The following is a 22900-nucleotide window of genomic DNA, read 5'->3' as shown; positions in this document are numbered from 1 at the left end:
GTGCTGCCTCCAGCTCGGGGGTCCCAGCACAGGAAGGACATGGACCTGTTCAAGTCCAGAAAGGACCAAGTTCAAGATATTCAGAGAGATGGAGAATCTCCCCTACAAGGAAAGGCTGAGAGAACTGGGATTGTTCAGTATGGAAAAGAGAAGGCTTTGAGGGGAACTAATCACAGCTTTCCAATACCTGAAGGGAACTTAAAGCAGAAGAGAAACTTTTGAAAAAGAGCCTGGAGTGACAAGGGAGAATGGCTTCAAACTGAAAGAGAAAAGGGTTTGGTTAGATGTTAGGAAAAAATTCTTTACTGTGAGAGTGGCAAATCATTGGAATAGGCTGCCCAGAGAAGCTGTGGATACCACATCCCTGAAAGTGTTCAAGGCCAGGCTGGATGTGGTTCAGTGTAAATTGACCCAACCCAAGATGTAGCTGCCCATGGCAGGGAACTTGGAAGTAGATAACACTTAAGGTCCCTTTTAACCCATCCATGATAAGCTGGCAACTTTTGTTATATACAAAAATACACATTTGTCAAAACAAGGACACAGCTAATGTTTTGAGGTAAAAGGACTGTGCATTTACCAAATTTACAGATTCTGCCCTCTCCATAAGGAAAGATGCAACAGCTTTAGCTGAGACCTAGAAAAAATACGTTATCCTCACAAGATCTCAAGGTCCAAAACCACATATTTAATTTTATTAAATGCTATTTCAGGGCATTCCATACCATTCAGAAGTCTAACTGTCCACCTAATTCGGAGGAAAAAAAAACTCAATTAGTTGACAATCTACGATTAAGCTATAAAATTTAATACCTGTAATACAAACTACACATGCACACTCACCAGTTTTTTCTATTTAGATGACACTCTGTGCTTTGGACCATAAGCACTAGATGAGAGGAAAAATTCCGCAGAAGAATTACAAACCAACTACTGAGCCGTCACAGCTGAAAAGTTCATGTCTCACTGAAGATGTCTGTTTTGCTGAGACCAATATAAGAAGAGAAAAACGCTTCTTCCTTCCTTTGACCTACACATCAACACTTCTACAGTGGGTCTATCAACCCATCCCCACTTAGGTACATCCATCTTGGTCAGACAATGATGCAAACATTGCCCTCAAAAGTAAAGGCAAGTGGAAAAGTCTACCTAAAATCAAAGCAATTGTTAAGGTCCTTACCACATTCTCTAATTAACAGCATTGCTTTTTATATCACAGAGGAGCTAACATACCTATGGCTTATTTTCAATAAATAAGCCATAGGTAAAGTACCTACTTTATCCCTGGCAATTTTGACCCTTCTGCAGAAGCCAGTCATTGTTATAACTCCTGAACCTATGGTAGTTCAGAGAACTACAGTGACAACAAAGCCATTGTGGGGGCTGGTTGGTTTCAATGAAACTAGTTTTTACACTAGTCTAGCTTACCAATTCTGCTCATAGCTGATTAGTCAAGCACAAGGTGCAAGGAAAATAGCAGCACTATCTCATTTGCCATTAGGTCACCATTAGAATGGCTAACTCGCCCTGAAAAAAAACTCAGTGTAAAAGGGAAACCGAAAGGTTTTCACTGTGAAAACCACAGTACCCTACCCAAAAGCACACTCTTTGGGAACAACTGCAGTAACACCTTCCCCTTCCTGCTCCTGGCTCTCCGAAGTGCACATGCAGCAATGCCACAAAGAGCACTGCTCGCAGCAAAGCCCCTGCGGTCAGGAAACCTCTTTCTCAAGCCAAGATTTTAAGGAATTTTGTCTTTGCAAGGATGCAAGATTCAAGGAACTGCCTTCACACCAAACTGGGAAGGAGAAAGGGGCTCGACACAGGGCCAGGCTGGCTCAGGGGCGGGTGCCGGAGGCCACACCGAGCCCGCGGCCTGGCTCAGCACTCAGCGAGGCGCTTTGGCGCCCACGGCAGCTCCCCCCTTCCCCCACCAAACCTTTCCACCCGGCTCGGCCGACGGGAAACGTGGTTGTTGCCGCAGCTCCCGGCCCGAACGTGCCCCCTGCAGATACCCGCGGGGTCAGGCCCCGCCACAGCCCGGCGCTCCAGCGCTAATCGCGTTCTCCACCAGGTTCGAGCAGCACCGCGGTGACACCGCACTCCCGCCTCGCTCGGCGGCAGCCGCAAGCCCGGCTCGTCGCGCCCGCCTCAAGTGCGGTGCAGCCGCAGCGCCAGGGCGGCCTCGGGGCTACCCGGGCCAGGCCGCTCGCCAACAGCCAGGCTCTCCTTCCCTCCCCCCGGCCCTGCGGTTCGGCGCCTGCCGCCCGCCCCCGCTGCCCCCGCGGAAAGCGCGCCCTGGGGCGCCCGGAGTCGCCGCGGAGGAACCCGCACGTCCGCCTCGACCCGGCCCGGCCCAGCTCCGCTGGTTCCCCCCGGGTGGTGCAGCCCCCGCGGCGGCGGACTCTGGGCAGGAGGCCGCAGCGGGCCGCCCGCCTGGCCAGGGACAGAGGCTGATGCCGGGGACAAACACGGCCCGGTGGGAACGCCGGGGAAAGGGCCGGAGGGGGGAGGCGGCGCCCGTGCGGGCCTCATCCTCGGCGGCCCCGGCGAGACACCCAGCGGGGCGGGCGGGGAAGGTGCTGGCCGCCCGCCGTCTTCTAGCCCGGTTACCTGTGGCGCCGAGCAGGAAGTCCAGGGTGCTGTGCCGCGCTGCTGCTGCCATAGTGAGGTAGAGCCCTGTGCCATGCCTGGAGCAGCGGCGGCGGCGGCGCGGCCCGTGCGGCGGAGCGGCCCTATATGCGCGGGGGCTGCGGCGGCGCCGGGGGGGAGCGCGGCGGGGCGGGGCCGGGGCGGGCCCGGGGAAGCGGCGGGCCCAGAGACCCCGCTCGGCGTGTCCGCAGAGCCCTTGGGGGTGCGACTCACCACCACCCACCCCCTGAAATCCCTTAATGGTGTCCTGGCGCTGAGGCCGCGGAGCGGTCCCAGCGGCGGTGGGGCTGCTGTGTGTCACCTGCTGCCGCCGTGGGCACGAAGGGGCCCCGCTGTCCCTCCCTGGAGAGGGAGCAGACCAGGGAGTCTTTAAAGCCTTTTGTTTCAAGTCTTTTTTATTCATAACGGATAACTATAAAACAGCGGGCTGAAGTCACAAATTTCATTAATCACATGCAATTACAAGCCCAGAAAAACAGCATCCAGAAGTAGTTGGCTACAGGACTGATCACAGAATCACAACATCACAGAATCAATTAGGTTGGTAAAGACGTCTGAGGTATCGAATCCAACCTGTGACCGACCACCACTGTGTCAACGAGACCATGGCACAGAGTGCCACGTCCAGTCTTTCCTTAAAAACATCCAGGGACGGTGACTCCACCACCCCTCTGGGCAGCCCATTCCATTAACCTGTCTGTGAAGCAGTTCCTCCTAATGTCCAAGCTAAATCTCCTCAGGTGCAGATAAAGACTGTTCCTCTCCTCCTGTCGCAGGCTGCCTGGCAGAAGAGACCGAGCCCCATCTGTCTACAGTCTCCTTTCAGGGAATTGTAGAGGATAAGGTCATCTCTGTCTCCTTTTCTCCAGGCCTAACAACCCCAGCTTCCTCTGTTGCTTCTCATCAGACTTGTGCTCCAGACCCTTCCCCAGCTCCGCTGTCCTTCTCTGGACATGCTCCAGCCCCTCAACATCCTTCCGGAATTGAGGGGCCCAGAACTGGGCACAGGAGTCCAGGTGTGGCCTCACCAATGTTGAGAACAAGGGAAGATGTTTGGCTGTGTCAGTCACTAGGAGCTGTGCCAGCTGGCAAATTCCTTTAGTTTTATTGCATGAATGAGAGTGGATTTGCACAATGCCATGGCATCAATGGTTTTACATGATTCCACAATTAAATTAAGATATTTACAAGTAACTGCTAGCATGTAATCTATTGTGCTACCGTGATTATTTCCATAACTTTCCATAAGGTTTTTTTCAGGGCAAATTTACAATATCCCTGTTTTGAACAGTTACAGTTCCCCACAAGCACCCTGAGCAAAGCAGAAACATTCTCTGGAAATGTGCATCAGAAGACACACAGACATCTTCAGGTCTGTACTTAACTATGCTTTCTTCAGATGGTCTTCATTTGACACAGCTCATACATGAGAGGCTGGGGGATTTTATGATTAATTACCTAAAACAGACAGCTTTGCATGTTCCCATTCAATGTCTTTGATCCAGTCCTGGATGTTGTAGGGGGTTATATAGTTCTGTTTGGGTGGCTTGTGTATCCTTGTTGCCATTACATCAGGAATTCCAATTTTTCTTAATGCTATCTCTCTTTTTTCTTTTTTTAACCAAAATCAATGCTTCCTTGCTGCCAACTTCAATCTCTCTACTTTTTTTTTTGCCCCAGACATGCAACTGCCACAAGACAGCCAGTAAAATCTCTGCTCTTTAAAATCTCTTACATCTCTCACCTTTGCTTGTGGCTGCTGCAGTGGTTTCAGTTACCTCATTCCATGAAAGAGCTTACTGGATTGATTTTTACTCTCTTCAGTGGGAGCAACACCTTATGTTCTGTTCAGCCTATTACATTGTCTATCCATTGTGGAATATTTGGAAGAAGGTAATAATGATGTTCCCACCTAAGTACCTTCAAATGTATTTGTTCATATGTGCTAAGTGCCTTGCTAAATTATGCCCTTACATACACATGAACAACTTTCCTGCATTTACAGGGAAGGGAAAAAAAAAAAAAGGAACATCAATATGTCATCCAAATCTTTTCCTGGCATTAGTTTTGCAGTTGAAGCCAATCATTTCAGACTGGCACTTAGAGAAAGTTCAAACATCATCTTTTTAATTAAATTTGCCATGGAAAAAAGAACACTGGTTTTACTGTGTCCTATTTTACGATTTTTTAGTGGGCTGAAGAGCTGAAAAGGCTAATGAATTATTACAAAGAACAGTATGAAGTCTTTCTTTCTTAAACTTTGACTTAAAGGATAGCTCCTATGCATAAATGGCTTTTGCAGCTGCTCATTGGGTTAGGTGGAACTGGAAAAGCTGGCAAAACAACATGAACAAATTCAATACACGGTGGAAAAGAAGAAAAAGAAGAGGTTCATCTTAGAAACTTTGGTAGAGCTGTAGGAAAACATCCAACAAGAGGAAGAAACCTGCAATATCAGTATGTAGGAGTGAAAGCAAACAGTAAATTACCTATGGTTTTACAGAAAAGCATAAAAACAAAGCCCACAGAATTTAAGCCTCCTTGTGAAGGATCCCATCGCTGAGGAAGGAACTAACACCATTCTCTACCACTTCTTTGGTGTGACTACTGTGTGCATACTACTTAACTAGGTCATGCCTGGGATATTTTTGGGAATCTTCCTGTTAGAAAATTACACTGAAGGGAATTTAAAAAAGAGCAATTAAAATAATTAAAGAGATGAAGGGATTGATTTATGAGACAAGATCAAAAGATCTGGAATATTAAAACATGTTTCACAAATGCTGTGGAGTTTGGATGACATCACGTTGTTAAGATTAGCACAGACTGTTTGGAAAGAGTTTATTCAGTGTGAGGTTACCTGTGTATTTTGAAACTAGTAGAAACTGCAAAAGTGGGAAAAAAAGGTTGAGGCACCAGTGTTTGAAAAGCTTTGGGCTGAAAATCAAGGGCAGAGACCATACCCTCTACAGGTAGATTGGATAGGTCAGATAAAACACACCAGCTGATGGGAACAATCTTGCACTGGCAAATAGCTGGAACAAAGGCTTTGCACAGTATGGAGTAACCTGCACTAGATGTCTGGTTTAGCCTGCATAACCTTTGTTCTTCATGCAGGACTGAAATACCAAGTGTTTCAAGTCTCGGGTGTTTTTAAGCAGGGTGTAATTTTTAACCACAGGTTCCCTGTTCATTCTCTCTGACTACATCCATCTCTGTTCATTGTTCTGAAGATATTTCACCTACAACTGCACAATCCTAAATTCACCTCAGGAATGAAAGATAAACAAACTTCTTCTCATACACAGCTAAGAAACATCCTTTAAGAAAAAGATTCATTTTCCTCATGCTTATAATCTGTTCAGAAATTCATTAACTTCTGGTCCTTCTGAGTCCAGCTCACTAGGGTTGTTCAACAACAGTAGACTTTTTCTCCTGAATGGCTAAAAAGTTTCTAAAGTGATGGCACATTTAAGACAGGAGTTCACAAAGGTTGTGTTCACCCTTGTTTAGAAACAATTGTATATCTCATGGCATTATCACTTGGGAATAATGTGGCCATCTCACAATGCTAATTGAAACCTTGAAATTAAACACATCTATCTAAAATATACATACACATGAGTTCTGTCTCCATGCCTGGTTCTGTATATTCAAAGTATTATTAAACATTAATGCAAGGCAGTACAATTAAATAAGCAGAATAACATGTGCAAACATATTACCCCAAGCTGAAGTGCCTGCTAGAAGATGTTACTAAAATGGGAAAAGGGGCTGCAAACAGAAGAGGGGTAGAACTTGGTACAAGCCCCTGAAAGTGCTTTCATCATGTTCGTTGTTTGTGCATCTGGATCAGTTTTTCCCTAGGAATTTTCTTTTTTTGAACACAGCTCTAGTTAAGTATTTGCTTATCATTGACAGAAGTCATAGTAAATTTTGAGAGGGAGGAGAGGGAAGATAATACTTAATTTTAGAAGAATATTGGTGGGGTAGGATGGGAGAGGGTCTTGTAAGTTAATTGTTGTTTTAGAAATTATTTGAGGTGACAGTGTAGTATCACAATTGAGACCAAACATGAAATTCACCACTGCGAAACGGCATTATCTTATTATATAAGATGAAATTTGTGTTTTCTAGAGGTGAGCAACTGTTTAATACAGCTAAGAGAATGAGAACTGATTATTGTAATGAATTTACTTCTTTAATTCTTATTTCTACTTTTGTGCCTGAGCATGTTACTGTTTACTAAAACAAATACTGTTTATCCCCCCCTCACTTGGATGCTTTCTATCTAATATGTAGGCTTGTTGGGGCATAGCTCTAGAGGCTTAAGAAAAAGAGAGCAAACTGTCAATTTCAAATTAAATTTAGGCAGTTTGGAGTCTACATCTTACTGGAAACTATGAGAAAAATCTCTAACTTTAAAAAGAAGTATATTGAGTTCAACAGTCCTTTTTTTTTCCTTTTTTTTTTTTTTTAAATTCTGCAAAGAAAGACCCTGGAGAGTCCAATTATATCATAGGATGTAAGACTTCTCACAGAACAAGAGAACAATTTCAGGAAGTTAGCAAACTCAGATAAGAGTTAATTACTTAAATAAGTGCTACCATAAATTATAGCAGCTATTATACTCCCTGCTTTTTGAGAACCCTGTGCTGGATTTTAGCCAGGGTGCTGTGTGTGAACCCTTGCGATTTCCTTTGGTCCAGATAGACTCCGGTCTGTTCCCTTTGGGCAGAGGTTATTTACCATGGAGGTGAGACCTCAAGTTCAGTCATCCCAAGATCCTGGTCATCCTGCTCATCTTCTTCAGGGACACTTTACTTGCCTTAAAACACTCACTAATCAGGTTTCAATCTTGACAGAAACTAATGAATTATTTTGATAACACTGAGAAGTTGCCACAGAAGCCATTTACAGACCCTTCCTTACCTTTGCCTTCCCTTCACATCCTCTAAGCTTAGCCCATGTTGTACCTCTAACCTGCGCATATTGGGAGGTTTGGGATTGGGACTTTTTCCTAACTGCCAAAATGCCACAGACCTGACAGTTTCTTTCTGGGTTTCTCTATAGATGTTTGACCATTCAATAGAGAAACCCAGTATTTCCTCATCCCCAAACGAAATACAAGGAAAGGCTAGATGAACACTGCTTTTCCATCCCAACCACAGTCTTGCCTGTGAACTTACCACATGATGCAGCAAAATTTGATCAAGCTTTTCTTTAACATCTGTGTCATCTCTGAGAACAATTACAGCCTATAAGAAGTCCCTCTTGGTGTTTGAAAATAGCCTTTGAGGAATCTTTTTTATAACTCCTATCAGATAATCTCCCCTATTCGCTCTTGGTCCCCAATCATCATCTGATCCCATGGGCAGCTCATCAGGTGATTCCCAGTAACACATCAGATTATCATCCTCTTGGATAGCAACCAAAGGGCTTGTCTGGCTTGTCCACCTCCTGTAATGCCTGTCACATTGTCTGGATGCACCTCCTCAGGCATCGATAGGGCCTGCCAGTACGAGTCTTCCTTTATGACCTAAGCTATAGAAGTTATGTCTGATGGCTGCATCAGCTTGTTAGAATATCTAAACCACTCCCAAGTGGTGACTTACAGAGTACAGGACAGGACCTGTGGTTCATAAAAAAAAAATATGACAGAAAAAAATTGGATTCTGATGCTTCATTTCCCCCCACACAAAGCAGAATGATGGCAAGCTCAGGTGAGGTCAGATAACAAGTGCTGGGAGTGACTGTGTGTGACATGGTTGGGACTTTAGGATAGCCCTTGTTTCCAGCAGCAATAAAAGAGAATCATTTGTCTATTACATTAAGCTGGTTCTGGTTGTTTTCTTGGGGTTGGTTTTTTTTTTCTGTTCTCCTTCTGTTTTGTTTATATGTCCTAATAATTACTGTCACAAAAGCAGTAAAGCAGGTTTCCCCAATCCCTTCAAGTTACAGCATCCTGTCTGTAATTTCCCACAGTATGCAGGTGACTTCAGGAAGAAGTTTCCCCTAGATTTCAGAAAACACACTGAATAGGTAAATCCCCTCTTTTTTCATCACAACACTCTGTATCCAGTGGACACCATTCTCCTTTCTGCAGCTACAGTTGGAACAAGGTAAATATTACAGAAAACCTGATCAGGGTGAAATAATTTCTTTTATCCCTTGTAAAACTCTTTATATTAGGGAAAAATATACATGGGATAATTTGTAATCCTAGACTCTCATAATATGAAGAAAATAATATTCTTTCTGATCAAAGTTTTTTTTTTTTTTTAGGGAGGGAGGGAATCCCTGCGCAGAGAAGAATGGATGGTAAATTGATTAAAATTAGAGTAATGAATTCATCCAGACAGCATGGAAGCAGTAGAACAAATGAGAAAAAGAGAGGGAGTGTAAAAAAAAAATACAATAGAAAAGATGTTTTACCTTAACTAGACATCAGTAATATGTACTTTATATGCATGTTTTACAATAATATGTCTCATGAAGTTGTTCCTTTTAGTTATATTTTTCAATTCTCTTTTGAGTGATGATGCCTCAGTGTGCACTCTGTGAGAAATGCTGATAAATTATAGTTTGAATTTTATTCTCACATCTGTATTGTATACTGGATTCAGGGCTTCTTACATGAAATTCTGTTGCCACTGAAGTCAAAAACAGACTTAATGCTACCTTCAAGGGAGCCAGAATGTCAGTATTTGTCTGGTGCACTGCAGACAAGGTTAGACCAATACTCTTTTTTACCTGCTCATTGACTTTTCAGGCAGAATTGTATGTAACAGCATTCAAAATATAAAACCAAGGAGAATGAACAAAATGCTTAAATACATGCCAATAGCTCATACTAGGTACAACTAAGTCATAAACTCAACTCAACCCCTCAGAACTCTATAAGGGGTATTACTGTATTGATAAGTTCAGCTTTCTTACTGTGAGACAAGGTATTACCATTGTGGCTGTCATGAGTGAACCTTTTGATTGCAAGTGCAATACGAATTCCAAGTCCGAAAATGGTCTCTTCTGCAAAGGGATTTCCAGATTAAAGAAAGAAATAATGTCTAAATAGGCCAACATGCCAGTGCAGAACAGCTGTTGCACATCAGGTTCTCCTGTGCAGCCTGTTCATGAAACTTATCTCCTCTAACTCACATGTCTACAATCCAGAAGCCTGTATTTGATCTGGCTGTCTTGACTGCATTCAGAAACAGCAGAGAGCCAATTTTAAGATGTAGTTCATCTCATCTGCAGTTTAAACCAGATCAGATAAAATGTGTTCTGCTCCTATCTGTTCCCTATGACCAGTTCAGGTGAATTCCATATTTTTGGAGTGCTTTGAACAGATTGAATTAATTTCCTTCTATTCAGCGATACTGTCAACATGAAATAAGAATTGCCATGTAGGGATGAGAGCCAGGAGTACTTTTTCCCAAGTTTTCTCCTTAGCAGAAACTTTTGTACCAACTTGTCCATTTTCTCTTGTATATAAGAAACAGCATGTGCTTAGGAAAGGGAGATGAGTTTCCTAGGGGAACAAACAATACCGTAAGATAATATCAATCAACTCGGCTGGCCATGATCTTGTTTTATCTGCTGTCAGACCATCTTTGAGTTCATTAAAAAACGTCACAGAAAAAAAGTTGAAAGGCCTTTGTGAAAGACTATGGTTTTGCACAGTCAGTTCCTCTAATTAGTTGTCAGGTAACATCTGATCATAAATTTGTATATTTTTTAAATGCAATGCAAATCAAAATGTAGAGTCAAGAATATAATTCAAAGTTATTGATTTTATAGCTCATCTGAGTACTTTCACAATTAGAGCTAGAACAGATAAACCAAATTTGGGGAAACAGACAAAAGTCTAGTAGCTAATCCTCCAAAACCTATGGAAAAATACTGATCCCATTAACAAGGTAATACAATATTAATGTATTGCAATCTATTACCAAAATTCCACCAGAACACGATAAAGAAGTTATTGGCAGTAATTACAGCGAAGTGTCTTTTGGAAATGACATAAAAATATTCAGTCTAAAACAGCCTGTTGTAAACATCAGAAAATTTATGTAACCTTGCAACTCAGAAATTTGTCAGGTAAGATATACTGATTGCAGAAGTTAGTCCCCACTGGTACTAGCTGGGTCTTTACTAAAATGTCTCAGCTGATATTTTGAGAGAAACTAGAGCAGTAGGTTGGGTGTCAGGAGATCGGTGTTTTCATTCTGAAGTTGCTAATGATTATTCCACTTAAAAAGTGGGGGTAACAGTACTGTCTTTCTCTGTTAGTTTGTACACTCATGAGGATGAAAACCATTTCAGCTGTGACATTTTAAAAAATACAAATTCAACAGGTAGCTCTAAATTCCTCTTGTGAATTATGTATATGGTATTCTACACGAATTTTCCATAATGGTTCTTTATTACTTGCCTTAAATTATTACTTGCCTTATATTATCTGAATGATGCCTTACACAGTCTTTAATATATTCTCCAGTTACTTAACAGGTTAGTTTAGATTTCTTATTTAGGTTTTCTTCTTTGCTCTGTTAATTTTAAACTGAAAGAACTCCTGCTGAACACAAAATGGTATGTAAAGATATTGTCAATGAGCAAGCAGTTGTTCAAAAGATAACATGTAGTTTGCTTAGAGCTTTTGGCTGCAACACTTATATAATGACTATTATTGCCAGCAACTTAACCTCAAATACAAGAAAATCAGAAAAGTAATCAGATAGGAATACTTACCATATGCAAAGTTCAAATGTAGGTGGGTTGTTTTTTTTTTTTTTTTTTCTTCTCAGCATCAGAATTCTGGAAGGTTTTCTTCAAAGAGGTGAGAGGTGAAAATCTTGAGAAGGAAGATTTTCAAATTTTTAAGGGGATTTCCAATAGAACCTGCAGCTGCTGGTAACACCTGAGGATAATTTTCAAAGGCAGGTCTCTTGAGTACTGTATCTATTTTGACTTTTGGGCTGAAAATGGTGAAAGAAATGCAGACTTGGAAAAAGAGAACAAAAAAATTTCTCATACAGAATTCAAATCATCGTTAATTTCTGTCTGGACAAAATAGGAAGCAAGAAACTCCCTTGATGAGAATTATGTCAAAGCATAGGCACTGAAGATGCCAGCTGCTTCAATAGACAGAGATTGTTCAGCTACATGAAGGAAGGCTATTCCTACAGGGTTCTGTAATTTAAGAGCTTCAAGTATCTTGTGGAATAACATGCAATTGTATTTTCTTTATTTTAAAGTTTACAAATTCAGGGTCTTTCTCTTGCGAGTGCATGAATCCTGGAAAAGAAAGCAAGTAGCTATTTTGTTTCCTGTCATTTCTCAATCCCAACTAGACCAGCATGACATGCAAAATTAAAAACATAAGTGAATAGGTAATGTCATTAGAATTTCTGGTGTGGAAACATTTTAATTTTTCAATTAAAACTTGACAGAAGGGTTGCTTTTATGACCTAAAGCAAATCGTGGGTAATTTAGTTTGGTCTGGCTCTTATGCTTTCAGTGTTTTGGGATTGCTGCTATGCAGGGGTTAATCTGTCAGAAGAAAAGAATGTATTGTCGTACCTGCAGGGTACTAGAAATCCTGGTTAGGTTTCTCTTCTGATCTAGGCAGTGATATGGTGGCCTTGTTTTTGTACTCTGATGAATTCAAGCTGCTGTATTCTGAGTGCTCACTACTTCCTGACCTTTTTTTTATTTTGCCCTCTTTTCAAAGGCTTCATCTGTCATTATCAATGACACTGTGTTTCATTGTGCCAAAAGAGCTCAAACTGGTGTCTTGTCAATGCCAAAGGACACCGATTCAAAAAGATATTTGAGAATGCTGAAATGAAACTTTTGGATTATATTTTCTTCCTGATTCCTGTTTTAAATTGTGCACTATTGTATTTCTCTTCATCACATATTCAAACTGACAGAGCCCCATGTAACAATAAACAATACAGAACTGCCAGCCTTTAACTTTTACTGTTTGCTTAGGAAGTATGCAGGAACTAATGACAAAGTGTATGAATTCATTTTTGACCAACGAACGCTGAATAACAGATTTTGCAACAAAAATGGCTCAGGAAAAGACAAGATACATTTTCAGTGCAACAGCCACTTCTGGGTATGTCAAACAAAGCTGTAAAACTTAGACAATATGTCATGCAGACTTCTTGGAACAAATTATGCAGTTGACTGACTCCATTCTTGCAGAAAACTTTTCCACAGATTTTATTGCACTGTGACATGGTTACACTGTGGCACTGAGAGCCACTGACACAAGGATGCTCTCCTGGTCGATGGGGCCAGTTTTCCTTTGTGTTATGGGCAGCATTAGTGCAACCAGACTTTGTGTGGAGCCTTTGCTGGCTGCAGCACTGCAGGAGTACAGAGGCAGCACCCAGCACTGCTGTCCCACTCACTGTCCTGCGTTGGAACTCTGTAGATGGATTAAAAGACTCGGCCCTAGAGCTTATCCTGTCATAAGCCAGGCTTGAAGACTGATGCTGGGGTCCCTCTGATCCCCAGGCATGGTACTTCCTGTAGTGCTTCCTAGTGGTATGGAAACAAATCCCATGGGATCTCTTGGGAGGGGTTGCAATACACCTGCAGGAGGAAGCCAAGATGGTCAGAGGAAATACTAGTAAGCACCTTACTCTTCAAGTATTCTCCTTCCCTTCTTGTCAGCATTTCTACTGTTGGATCCCTTCTAGTTATGAGACCACATGATTATGGTTTTGCAGGGTAAACCTAAGGGACTCTGAAACATTTCTTTGATTTCTGAACAAGAGAACAAGCCCATTATTACTATGCATATAGGACTGTTTAGACTACTGACCACTTGGCAACAAATTTGCTTTTCTTTCAGTCAGATTTATTTGAGGTGCTGGAGCAAGTCCAAAGAAGGGTCAGAGCTAGTGAAGGGTCTGGAGCACAGGTCTTATGATGAGCATCTGAGAGAGCTGGGGTTTTCTAGCCTGGAGAGAAAGAGTCTCTGGGGAGACCTTATCACTCACTTGAACTACCTGAAAGGAGGTTGTAGCCAGGTGGGGGTCAGTCTCTTCTCCCAAGTAGCAATTGTCAGGACAAGATGAAATGGTTTTGAGTTGTACCAGGGGTGGTTTAGATTGGATATTACAAAAAATTTATTCACTGAAAGCATTATAAGGCATTGAAACAGGCTAGCCAGGGAGCTGTTGTAGTCACCATCCCTGGAAGTGTTCAAAAAACATGGGGGTAGGGCACTGGAGAACATGGTTTAATGTTGAATGTGGTGGTAGGACTGGGTTGATGGTTGGACTTGAGGATCTCAAAGGTCTTTTTCAGCCTTAACCATTCTATTGTTTTCCTATTGTTTTTCTTTCTCATTCATTAATAATAGCAAGATTAAAACACATGAAATTTGTTTTCCTGTGTTTTGTTCAAAATGTAAATGGTACTTTTTGATGGGAAAGAGACCATAATTCTCTGCTTGTAGGCAATTCTGGTCAAACTGTATCTTGTAAGTAGCATTAGCTTTAGGCTTACTTCTGTTAGTAAGCCTCACTTATACCTTTATAATAATTAATGGAGCTCAACTTTAAGGGATAGTGCATTGCCAGAGTAGTCCTGTTTTCATATGACATCCATCAGGCATGGCATATTCCATTGCTTGGATCATGTGCAGTCTGTCTGAATGGTAGCCTCCAGGAACACACTTACAGTATATCCTTCTGCTGAAAACAACACAGAGCTCTATTTATAAACTGTTTAGGAGTTAAATGTCTCATAAGTGTTCCAGCCCTTAAAAGCAAGCATTTCCACTTCCAATGTATTAGTGAAATGACCACATTTATTCACAAATCATTCTCTGGGCTTGTTTTATCAATTCTAAACCATGGCTGAATCAATGACATTTTCTCCCTTCATCTGGCTTTCAGTCAAGCCCACAATCACTTTCCCTGTGTGCCTTGAATGTTTAATTGGTAAACACTGCAGGATAATATTTAACTACAAATAAAAATCTATCGTTACTGCCATGTTATAAACACACAGGGAAATTCCAGCTTAATTTTCTGAAATTGCTTGCTTGCAGCACTAAATATGTGGGATTAAACTGACTTTGAGAGATTGCTGAGAAGCAATAAGATGCTTTTGGCCGGGTGCTGTTTCTGAAGGCTTTGCAAAGATGCTATCATGCAGAATTTCAGTCATGGCAGGAATGAACTGGAAATTTCCTGAGAAGAGGGGGTGGATAGGTAAAAGGTTGCTATAAAACCTTAAACCTCCCCTAAGGTCATATTGCAGGCTGCTTGAAATAACGAATCTTAAAAATGTGTAGTGCAACTGTGGTTTAAATGCAAAAAGTGCTGCATGAGTAAGTAGACAAGGAAATAATAAAAATGCACAAAATACCTCAGAATGAGGGAGAAGCAGTGACTATCTATATGACCTCTCTTTAATCCCTACACTCTTTCTGCAGTTTCAAGTCCCAGTCATCTTTCCCATTCCCCTTTTCAACTTTCCGTCCCTTAGTTCCATTCTCTCTTCTTTCTTTCCTGTGATCATCACTTTAAATCTTTGCTGACTGGAGGCCTCGTATTTCAATACTCTCCCAACTATTTCCCCTCCAGTAACTTGATTTTTCATTTGCTGCATGCTACTCCAGCCCTTCTTCTGTCTATAGCTCGCTGATACTTAATTTACCTTAATATCTTTCATTTATCTCAGCATCTTGATCTGTTATTTCAAAATCAGCAGAGCTTTCTCCATGTTCCCATTCAAACCCTTTTGCCCAACCTGTTCTGAATACAGCACTGTTTGTTCTCAGTGCTTCTTCCTTTCTTCTTCTCCTAAACCATCTTTTATTCTGTTTGATACCATCATTTGCATTCTCTCCTGCTGAGTCCTTTGCAGGATGTTCATTCCCTCAGTTTCTGATTTCCCTGCTGTTTACAACTGCCTTTTCTTGCTCTGCCTGCACTGCTGCTGACTTCTTGACTGAATTAATTTTCAAAATGCATGCTGCTGTTGGGGTTTGGACTTTGTGACAGGGATCATGTTTAAGACCTAGTATCTGTTTTCTAAAAATCAATTTTTCCAATGCACACTACTTTCAAACCATCTTCCTATCAGTACTTGGAGCCCCTCTCTCCAAAGAGAGTTATATCCTCACATCATTGCACTCAGAAAAGGGAGTTTCTACACAAAGAATTTATGATTCAAATACTGAAAAGGGATTAGCAAAACACAAAAGCATTATTGTTCTTTTACATGGGCTGAGCTGAAAGTTTAATTCAGGTCTTGTAAAACCTAGTCCAGTTTGTTAATGGTGGAAATACTCTGTTACTCAAACCATCATCTCCCTGGTTCTCCAAGAAGTAAAGCCAAGCCTGGGCAGATGTGGAGATTTTCTTAACACCTGCCATAGTTACTCAGCATCACATTTAAGGTGCTGTCAATTTTGATGACAGATGTATTGCAGCCTTTACTGTGAAGTGCAGTCATCCAGTAGAAACTGGTCCAAGGCACTAAACCAGGCTGCTATTATTTCAGCTGTCCAGGAAACTAGTGGGATTGTGTGTGATAATATGGTTAGTGCCCTAACTAGCACCTGTCTTCAGTTTTTCCAACCATTTCATTTTTTCTTTCAGTGGGAAGTAAATCAGAGTCACATACACAAACACAAATGTTAGTGTGTGGTCAGCAATGGTCCTGGTGTGCAAGCTGGCTCTTCTAAGAAGACTTCATTTTCTGTTCTCTTGCATTGGAAAAATAAATCCTTTAGACTGAGAATTCTAGAAATGTACCCAGGTTCAGTCATTGCTTTCCAGAAGCTTCGCTGGATCTTTACACAATGCATGTAATGCTTATTCACTGTAAAAACATCTTTCTTCCTAAAGCAAATCATCCTTCAGCATGAATCCAGGTTTTTGCCTAATATTGCTAATGACCTCAAGGGAGATAAAGCATTAAGCAATAGATTGTATGAAAGTATGTAACCTGGGATGTATAAGCTAATAATCTCTGGCCAGAAGTGCAGTCTTTCAAATAGTTGCCACAGCTGGCAAACTGCACATAATTACACAGGGAGTCATCATTCTCTAAGCAGTCCTTGTCAATCATATCAGCACAGTCATTTCTTTTAAAGACATGTAAAAACCAGAAAGTCTGACAAATACATTTGCTAATTAAGTCCCCAGCTAAATCAAGAGTAAAAAACACAGATGCCATGCTCCTCCGTTGCTTCCTCCTGGTTGCATAGGAAGAGCTTGTTGAGAAATATCACTTTTTCATTTAAAAATCAAGTATTATTGACAAAACAAAGGCAGGCAGATACTAACTCATCAATGAGGTTCTGGATTTGTTAGTGAGAAGGTGAAGTCAAAGTGAGGAGAGGGGGGAAGTTCTGGGAAAGGCAGCAGGCAAAAGAAATACAGGTTGTGAATTCCGTGCCAAACCAATAATAGAATCACAGAATGGTTTGGACTGGAAGGGACCTTAAAAATCCTCTCATCCCAACCCCCCTGCCATAGACAGGAACACCTCCCACTAGACCAGGTTGCTCAAAGCCCCATCCAATCTGGCCTGGAACACTTCCAGAGACATCCCCAACCTGGACAACCTGTTCCAGTGCCTCACCACCTTCACAGTAGAGAATTCCTTCCTAATACACAACCTAAATGTGTCCATTTGCAACTTAAACTCTTTCCCCCTTGTCCTATCATGTGCACCCTTGTGAAAAGTCCTTTTCACTGAATGAATGAGCAGTCAGCTGTGACAGGGAAGTTGTATCTCTAATTGGCTTTCCAGCCTTCAAACTTGATCTTGGCAGAAAGACAGAGAAAAGGCTAGTGAGCGATTCTGAAAGAAAAAAGTGATTATTTACAACGACAGCAGAGATGTATGGTGTGGGAGGTGGACAGGGATGACATGAGGCCACACATGCAATTGAGAATGCCTGTCTTCTGGCATACATTTTTCTTATTCCTAAGCCTGTTCTAGACAGGTTGATTTCTAAATCACTATCTTCATCATTAGTACTTTTAAGCATTATTGTTTACTTTTTCAACTCTTTGTATTTTAATTGTTACTTTAAAAAATAAGAAGAGATTGTTAGCTACAGATACCTAGCAAGGAGAAATATTCATCATGTTTCAGTGATCTTAAAGACACACACATATATAAGAGATACTGTGTTACTATACTAAAATATTTTAAAATTATGAATGATTAGGACCAATACTTACAAGTTTTAAAACATGTTCTAAAACATTCTCTGGAAGAATGTGGTGCACATGAATAAAGACCTTTCGAGCATAGTAATCAGCCAAAAACAAGTGTTTATTCACACAAAACTTTTTATTCATAAATCTGACAAAGAAAGAAAGAGGAAATAAGGCAGTGTAGGAACCAACACTCATTATCCTGTTTGACTCTATACTGCCTGTGTAGGTGCTCTGAGCAATCCTATCCATTAATGTAGTCCTTCTGCAACATGGCTGTGGAGCAGGCTGTGCCCTGGCTGCTCCCCCAGGCTGGGTCTGCAGTATGTTGGTTGAGAAGCAGCCCCAGAGCCCGGTGCTCCTCTCATGGCTTATCTATGGTGGTATGTCTGTCTGTGTTAACTCTAGAGAGAGGCTAGGGTGGCTTTCCAAATGCCTAAAGCAAGTGACTCAAGCTAGGTGGGGTTCAGTCCCTGAATTCCTCCCCTTACAGCAGCAGCGTGTTTAATCAAACAAGCAGCCTTGAAAGCTTGTTACAGCCCAAAGCAAGAAAAACCTTCCAAATTCCATTTGATTGCTACATCCTTATGCTTCAATACAAAATAACTTTTACAAGATGTGCTTGAAAAATAGGGCTATATTTTACACTACAGAAGTGAAGAGCTTTGCACAGAGCATTAACTACAAGAGAAGCCCCTTGCTTCATTCTGTACGTTGAAGCAACTGTTTTCCTCCTTCAGCAGGTTCAGTTCTGACCCTGTTCTTTAGCCACCTTACTCTGCTATCACTTTAACACTCCATACTCCCCTCCATATAGGGCCAGGATGTTTCCCACTAAGGTCAGTGTAGCCAGACCATGTCTGTGGTGAATGGGGATGGAGGGAAGGATTCCTTCACATTTCCATATTGATAAGAGTCTTACTGCTCATGCACAATATAGCTCTGTTTTCACATACATATCATATTCAGGGTCTAGTTCAAGAACTCAATTTAATTTGGACCTACAATTTCCTGGTATCAGGTCGAATTGTCTGGCTGCAGTGTTAGATTTCATAGGACAGCATTCCAAAGCCTGGGATGCACAAGCAAAAATTTCTAGTTTCAGATGCCTAACTGACTAATAAGTTTAGTGTTCTTAAGACAGCTGACTTCCCTTACAGCTACACAACAGCAAGTTGTTGGTGCTGACACAAGGTCAAACATTTGGAGCAGTTGAAGAGGAGACAGCCCATTTCAAAGCTCCTTTGTATATAAGCTTCCATGGCCCAAGCTGCACACTCCCTAGACTGAAGAAAGTTAAAATATATTTTTAATCATTGAAAAGGTATTTCAGCAAATTCTGTAGAAAAGCAGAACAGCTTTTCAAATATCAGAGCAATTTTATTCTTTGAAATAAAAGCTTTTTTCCCCAAAGCTTAAAATTGGCAGCATCTCTTTAACACTCCTCTCCAGCAAGAAAACACTTGATTCTTACATGGTTTGTGTGCATCTGCAGATAAAGCAAAGATTAAAAAAACCCCAACAACCAAGACACAATTTAAAACACTCCTGGAAACTTTGTGGCTCTGTCCCAGAGATTTTAAGTAGGTCCTGGCCACTCAGGATACTAAACTCACCTACAGTATTACATAAGCTGTTCAGGGGTTCACTAAACAGACACTGGATTGTATCCAGGCTGTTTCCCATCTGCTCTATCCTGCTCCCACCCTTGCACACCACAGGATTTACAAAGACAGAACTAACCCCTGCTGCGTTTTGTGGGATGCTGGATTATAAAATTTCACACTGAGATTGAGTGCTACACTGAGCCTCAAGCAAGAGGAGCAGCAGTGTTGTTGCCAGACCTCAGCCTGGATGTTGTATGTGAGCTCTTCTCCTGCCAGGGCTGGGCATGTGCAGAAGAGCTTGGGGCTATTTTGGGTAAAAATCTGAGCTAGTTCTGGAGGGTTGTTGACTTCAGGGCAAGAAAGGTCTTAATGGTAGAGCTTTGTGAGATCTACTGGCCTAAGTCCCTGCTAAGGAGTGCAGGTGCCTTTCTGGGGCTGGCCATGGCAGGGGCTGCGGGTCACACAGGGGAGCACAGCAGGATGGACTCTGGTCCTGCAGGGTGGCCTCACATCCCAGGCCCAGACAGAGCTGCTCGACCACTTTTCTTCACTACAAGTTGTGTTTTATGGATCTGACAGTGCCACTTCACTGCAGCCACAGCCTGTATGGTCCCCAGCCTTCTAAGGACACCAACAATCGTTACTTTTATCTCAACTGATGCTAGTGCAGGCCAGCAGAAGCTAACCAAGTGCTTATCAAATTCACAATTCTGTGTATGCACAAACCCATGGTCATTTTGCCTTTTAACTCCTCTTTGATCTAGAAGAATGCCTTCATTTAAGGGGCTTTCCCCCTCAATTTATTTACTTACATGTAATTAATAATAAAAATATTTTTTTTAAACTTGCATGGCAATAAATTTTCTGGATTATTTTTGCTATTTTGCATCCGAACGTGACAGGTTTTCTTTCATGACCACATATATGAGAACGGTGATGTATACATTTAGTATCACATTTAGCATCACTTTGTTAAATTATGCACTTTTATTTTTACACTATCATTTGCACATGTTAAAAGAGAACCCCTCTAAAGTAACCCTGTAAGTGAAAGCTAAAATATTCTCTTCAGAAAGGCTTTTGATATTTTCCATCAAAATGAAAAAAGAAAGAGAGGTTAAAAAAATTGTGCAGTTCCAGTTAGTAAAAATCTCAACTGAACAATAGATTTCTGCATTTTGATGAAAAATTACCGTTTGATAATATGCTGAAGTTTTCACAACAATGACAGTAATATTTTAACTTCTGGTCTAACTTCTGGTTCAGTTCCATTTAATTGCAGAGGTCAGTGGTACACAGAGGACAGTTAGGTTAACTACTGAAATGCTCTCCTTAGGAGTACCTTTGAATATAAATGCTGGAAAAATAACCAGAGCTTTTATCTATGATAAAATAATCTTATCTGTGTTGGTTCACTAAAGAAAACAGTGAATTTTATTGTCAAAAGCACACTATGCAAGTTTGGATTCCCTATTTTTTCCTTCCTTCAGCACTGCAGCACTTTTAGCACTGCAAGTGCCAGAACATTTCCAGGGAATAAATTCAAGCATCTAAGAAAGAGCAATAAACAGTCAAAGTGAAGGAAAAAAAATTTGTTGGTATAACCAGTGGCAAGTACCCAGGAACTTATGGTTTATAATGCATATTCATAATCTTTGTTGATTTTGCAGCAATGGTAGAGATACAGGTGGTTTGGCCAAGTATCTGCTAGTTATTCAAATAGCTACAGGAATGAAAACAAAGCTAAGGGGCAAAACTTTTAAAAAAATTATTTTCTTAATAATTGCATTTGTAAGGTTAACTCATGCTGAAGGGGGACTGTGGGAACAGGAGGAGAAAAGTTCTGACTTGGCATCCAGACTAACTGAAAGATTGGTCCTGATCCTCAGTCAGGGAGAGGGACAAAACTCTGAAGTCTGAACACCCTGAACTGCTGTCAGGACAGGCTTTTATTGCCCCTCTGGTCTTGCTACCAATGTGTTTTTAGCAATGACTGAAGTTTGTTAGTTCTAGTTGCAGGTCAGCTCTATGAATGCTTTAATGGAAAAAAAAAAAAAAGCAGTAAAAATGCTTACTGTGGAGTTATTAAGATTCTGTAAATGAACAAACCACCTCTCTCTATCACAGCCTTCCCTGACTTTATCCCATGTTTAACTGTAAGTCTCATTTCTTTTCTCCTGCAAATTAAATCCAGTCAAATGCACAGTAGTGGCACTTGGCAGAGATGATCAGAGACCCCTCACATGCCTTGTCTCTACCTGGTGCCTCTAGATAGAGACTGATAGGATTTTCCTCATAACATCAGCCTTCCTTATTCTTGCTGTAGGTCAGGCAGCACCACTAATTTCTGCTGCTTCCAGGCCTGAGGTCAGTGCAGGAGGAGAGTGAATGTATTCTGCTAGCCTGGCTTTTCTAACAGTCTGGATCACACTATTCTGCATAAACAGAAAAGCTTAGATGATATACTTACTCAAAAAGCCTCATAGTCTACTGTAATTCATGAGCCAAAAAGAAAAAATGCAAGGAAAGGAAGGAATCTGTTTGGCTTGATTTGTTGCCCACGTGCAAGCATCTGGTGTGATGCAAAATGCCCTCAGGTACCTTTCCAAGTATCCAGCAGCTGGTCCAGAATGTCTTTGATCTCCAGTAGGGTCTCACCCACATCTGGAAGCCCCATGTGTAGGTCTCAGAAACCCTGGGACTCATCCACCAGGAGACAAAAGGAGACAAGTGGGGGATGAGTTTCAAAATGTTCTTTCAAGTCAGTTGTTTAACCTAAGAACACCTTAGGATATCTCAGACTACACCAGATGCCTGCGTGGGCAACTGAATAAAATTCAGTTGGTTTAGGGAAATTTAAAAAAAAAAAGTCTGGTAATATTTTAATAGATGTCCTCAAAGAGCCATAAAAGGTAAAAGGACGGGAACTTTTGTACTGCATTAACAAATTACAGGGACAACATTAAAAAGAAAAAAGGAAAAAAGTATTTATTTTCAGTTTGAGAGATTCCTTTGAAGGGGTAATAAAAAAGGATGTAGGACCATGTGGCAAGACAGGCAGAAGTGGCAGTGACATAGTATTCAGCCACTAATATACTTGCAAAGAATGAAAAAGAGATAGACTTAATCATAAATGTAAATAATATGATACACAATTGCTAAGAACATCCAATTATATTTCAACAACAGCATACTTAAAAGTATGAAAGCAAACACCAGACCCACATCTCTCTGAGGTAAAAGGGGAAAATTTTAGTCCAGCTACAAGACATTTATCAGCTTTAATCCTCATAAATGTTGTGAATTCTCTCAGTTTACCACCATAAGATTAGAATCAAACCTTCAATTTTGTTTTGTTGTGTAGGTCACATCAGAAGATCATAAAAATACTTTAAAAATATTTAAGTGAGTTTAGTGCATACAGATCTACTGCAG

The 22900-nt window shown here is 41.2% G+C and overlaps 2 protein-coding genes across 2 annotated transcripts in view; both read right to left on the bottom strand.

Moving 5' to 3' along the window:
- Nucleotides 1–2764, bottom strand: part of SMS (spermine synthase) — a 43240-nt gene extending 40476 nt beyond the window's left edge. The window contains exon 1 of the mRNA XM_059839897.1: nucleotides 2614–2764. Coding sequence (XP_059695880.1) covers nucleotides 2614–2665 — 52 coding nt within the window. The 5' untranslated portion in view covers nucleotides 2666–2764. The remainder of the gene's footprint in view (nucleotides 1–2613) is intronic.
- Nucleotides 2765–12938: 10174 nt separating this feature from the next.
- Nucleotides 12939–22900, bottom strand: part of MBTPS2 (membrane bound transcription factor peptidase, site 2) — a 52412-nt gene continuing 42450 nt past the window's right edge. Inside the window, exon 10 of the mRNA XM_059839892.1 lies at nucleotides 12939–13260. Within this exon, the coding sequence (XP_059695875.1) occupies nucleotides 13127–13260 (134 nt within the window). The 3' untranslated portion in view covers nucleotides 12939–13126. The remainder of the gene's footprint in view (nucleotides 13261–22900) is intronic.

Source organism: Haemorhous mexicanus, chromosome 2 (assembly GCF_027477595.1).
Source record: "Haemorhous mexicanus isolate bHaeMex1 chromosome 2, bHaeMex1.pri, whole genome shotgun sequence".
In the NCBI taxonomy this organism is placed as follows: Eukaryota; Metazoa; Chordata; class Aves; order Passeriformes; family Fringillidae; genus Haemorhous; species Haemorhous mexicanus.
Note: the sequence above shows the minus strand (reverse complement) of the source record. Positions and strands in the feature narration are given on the sequence as shown.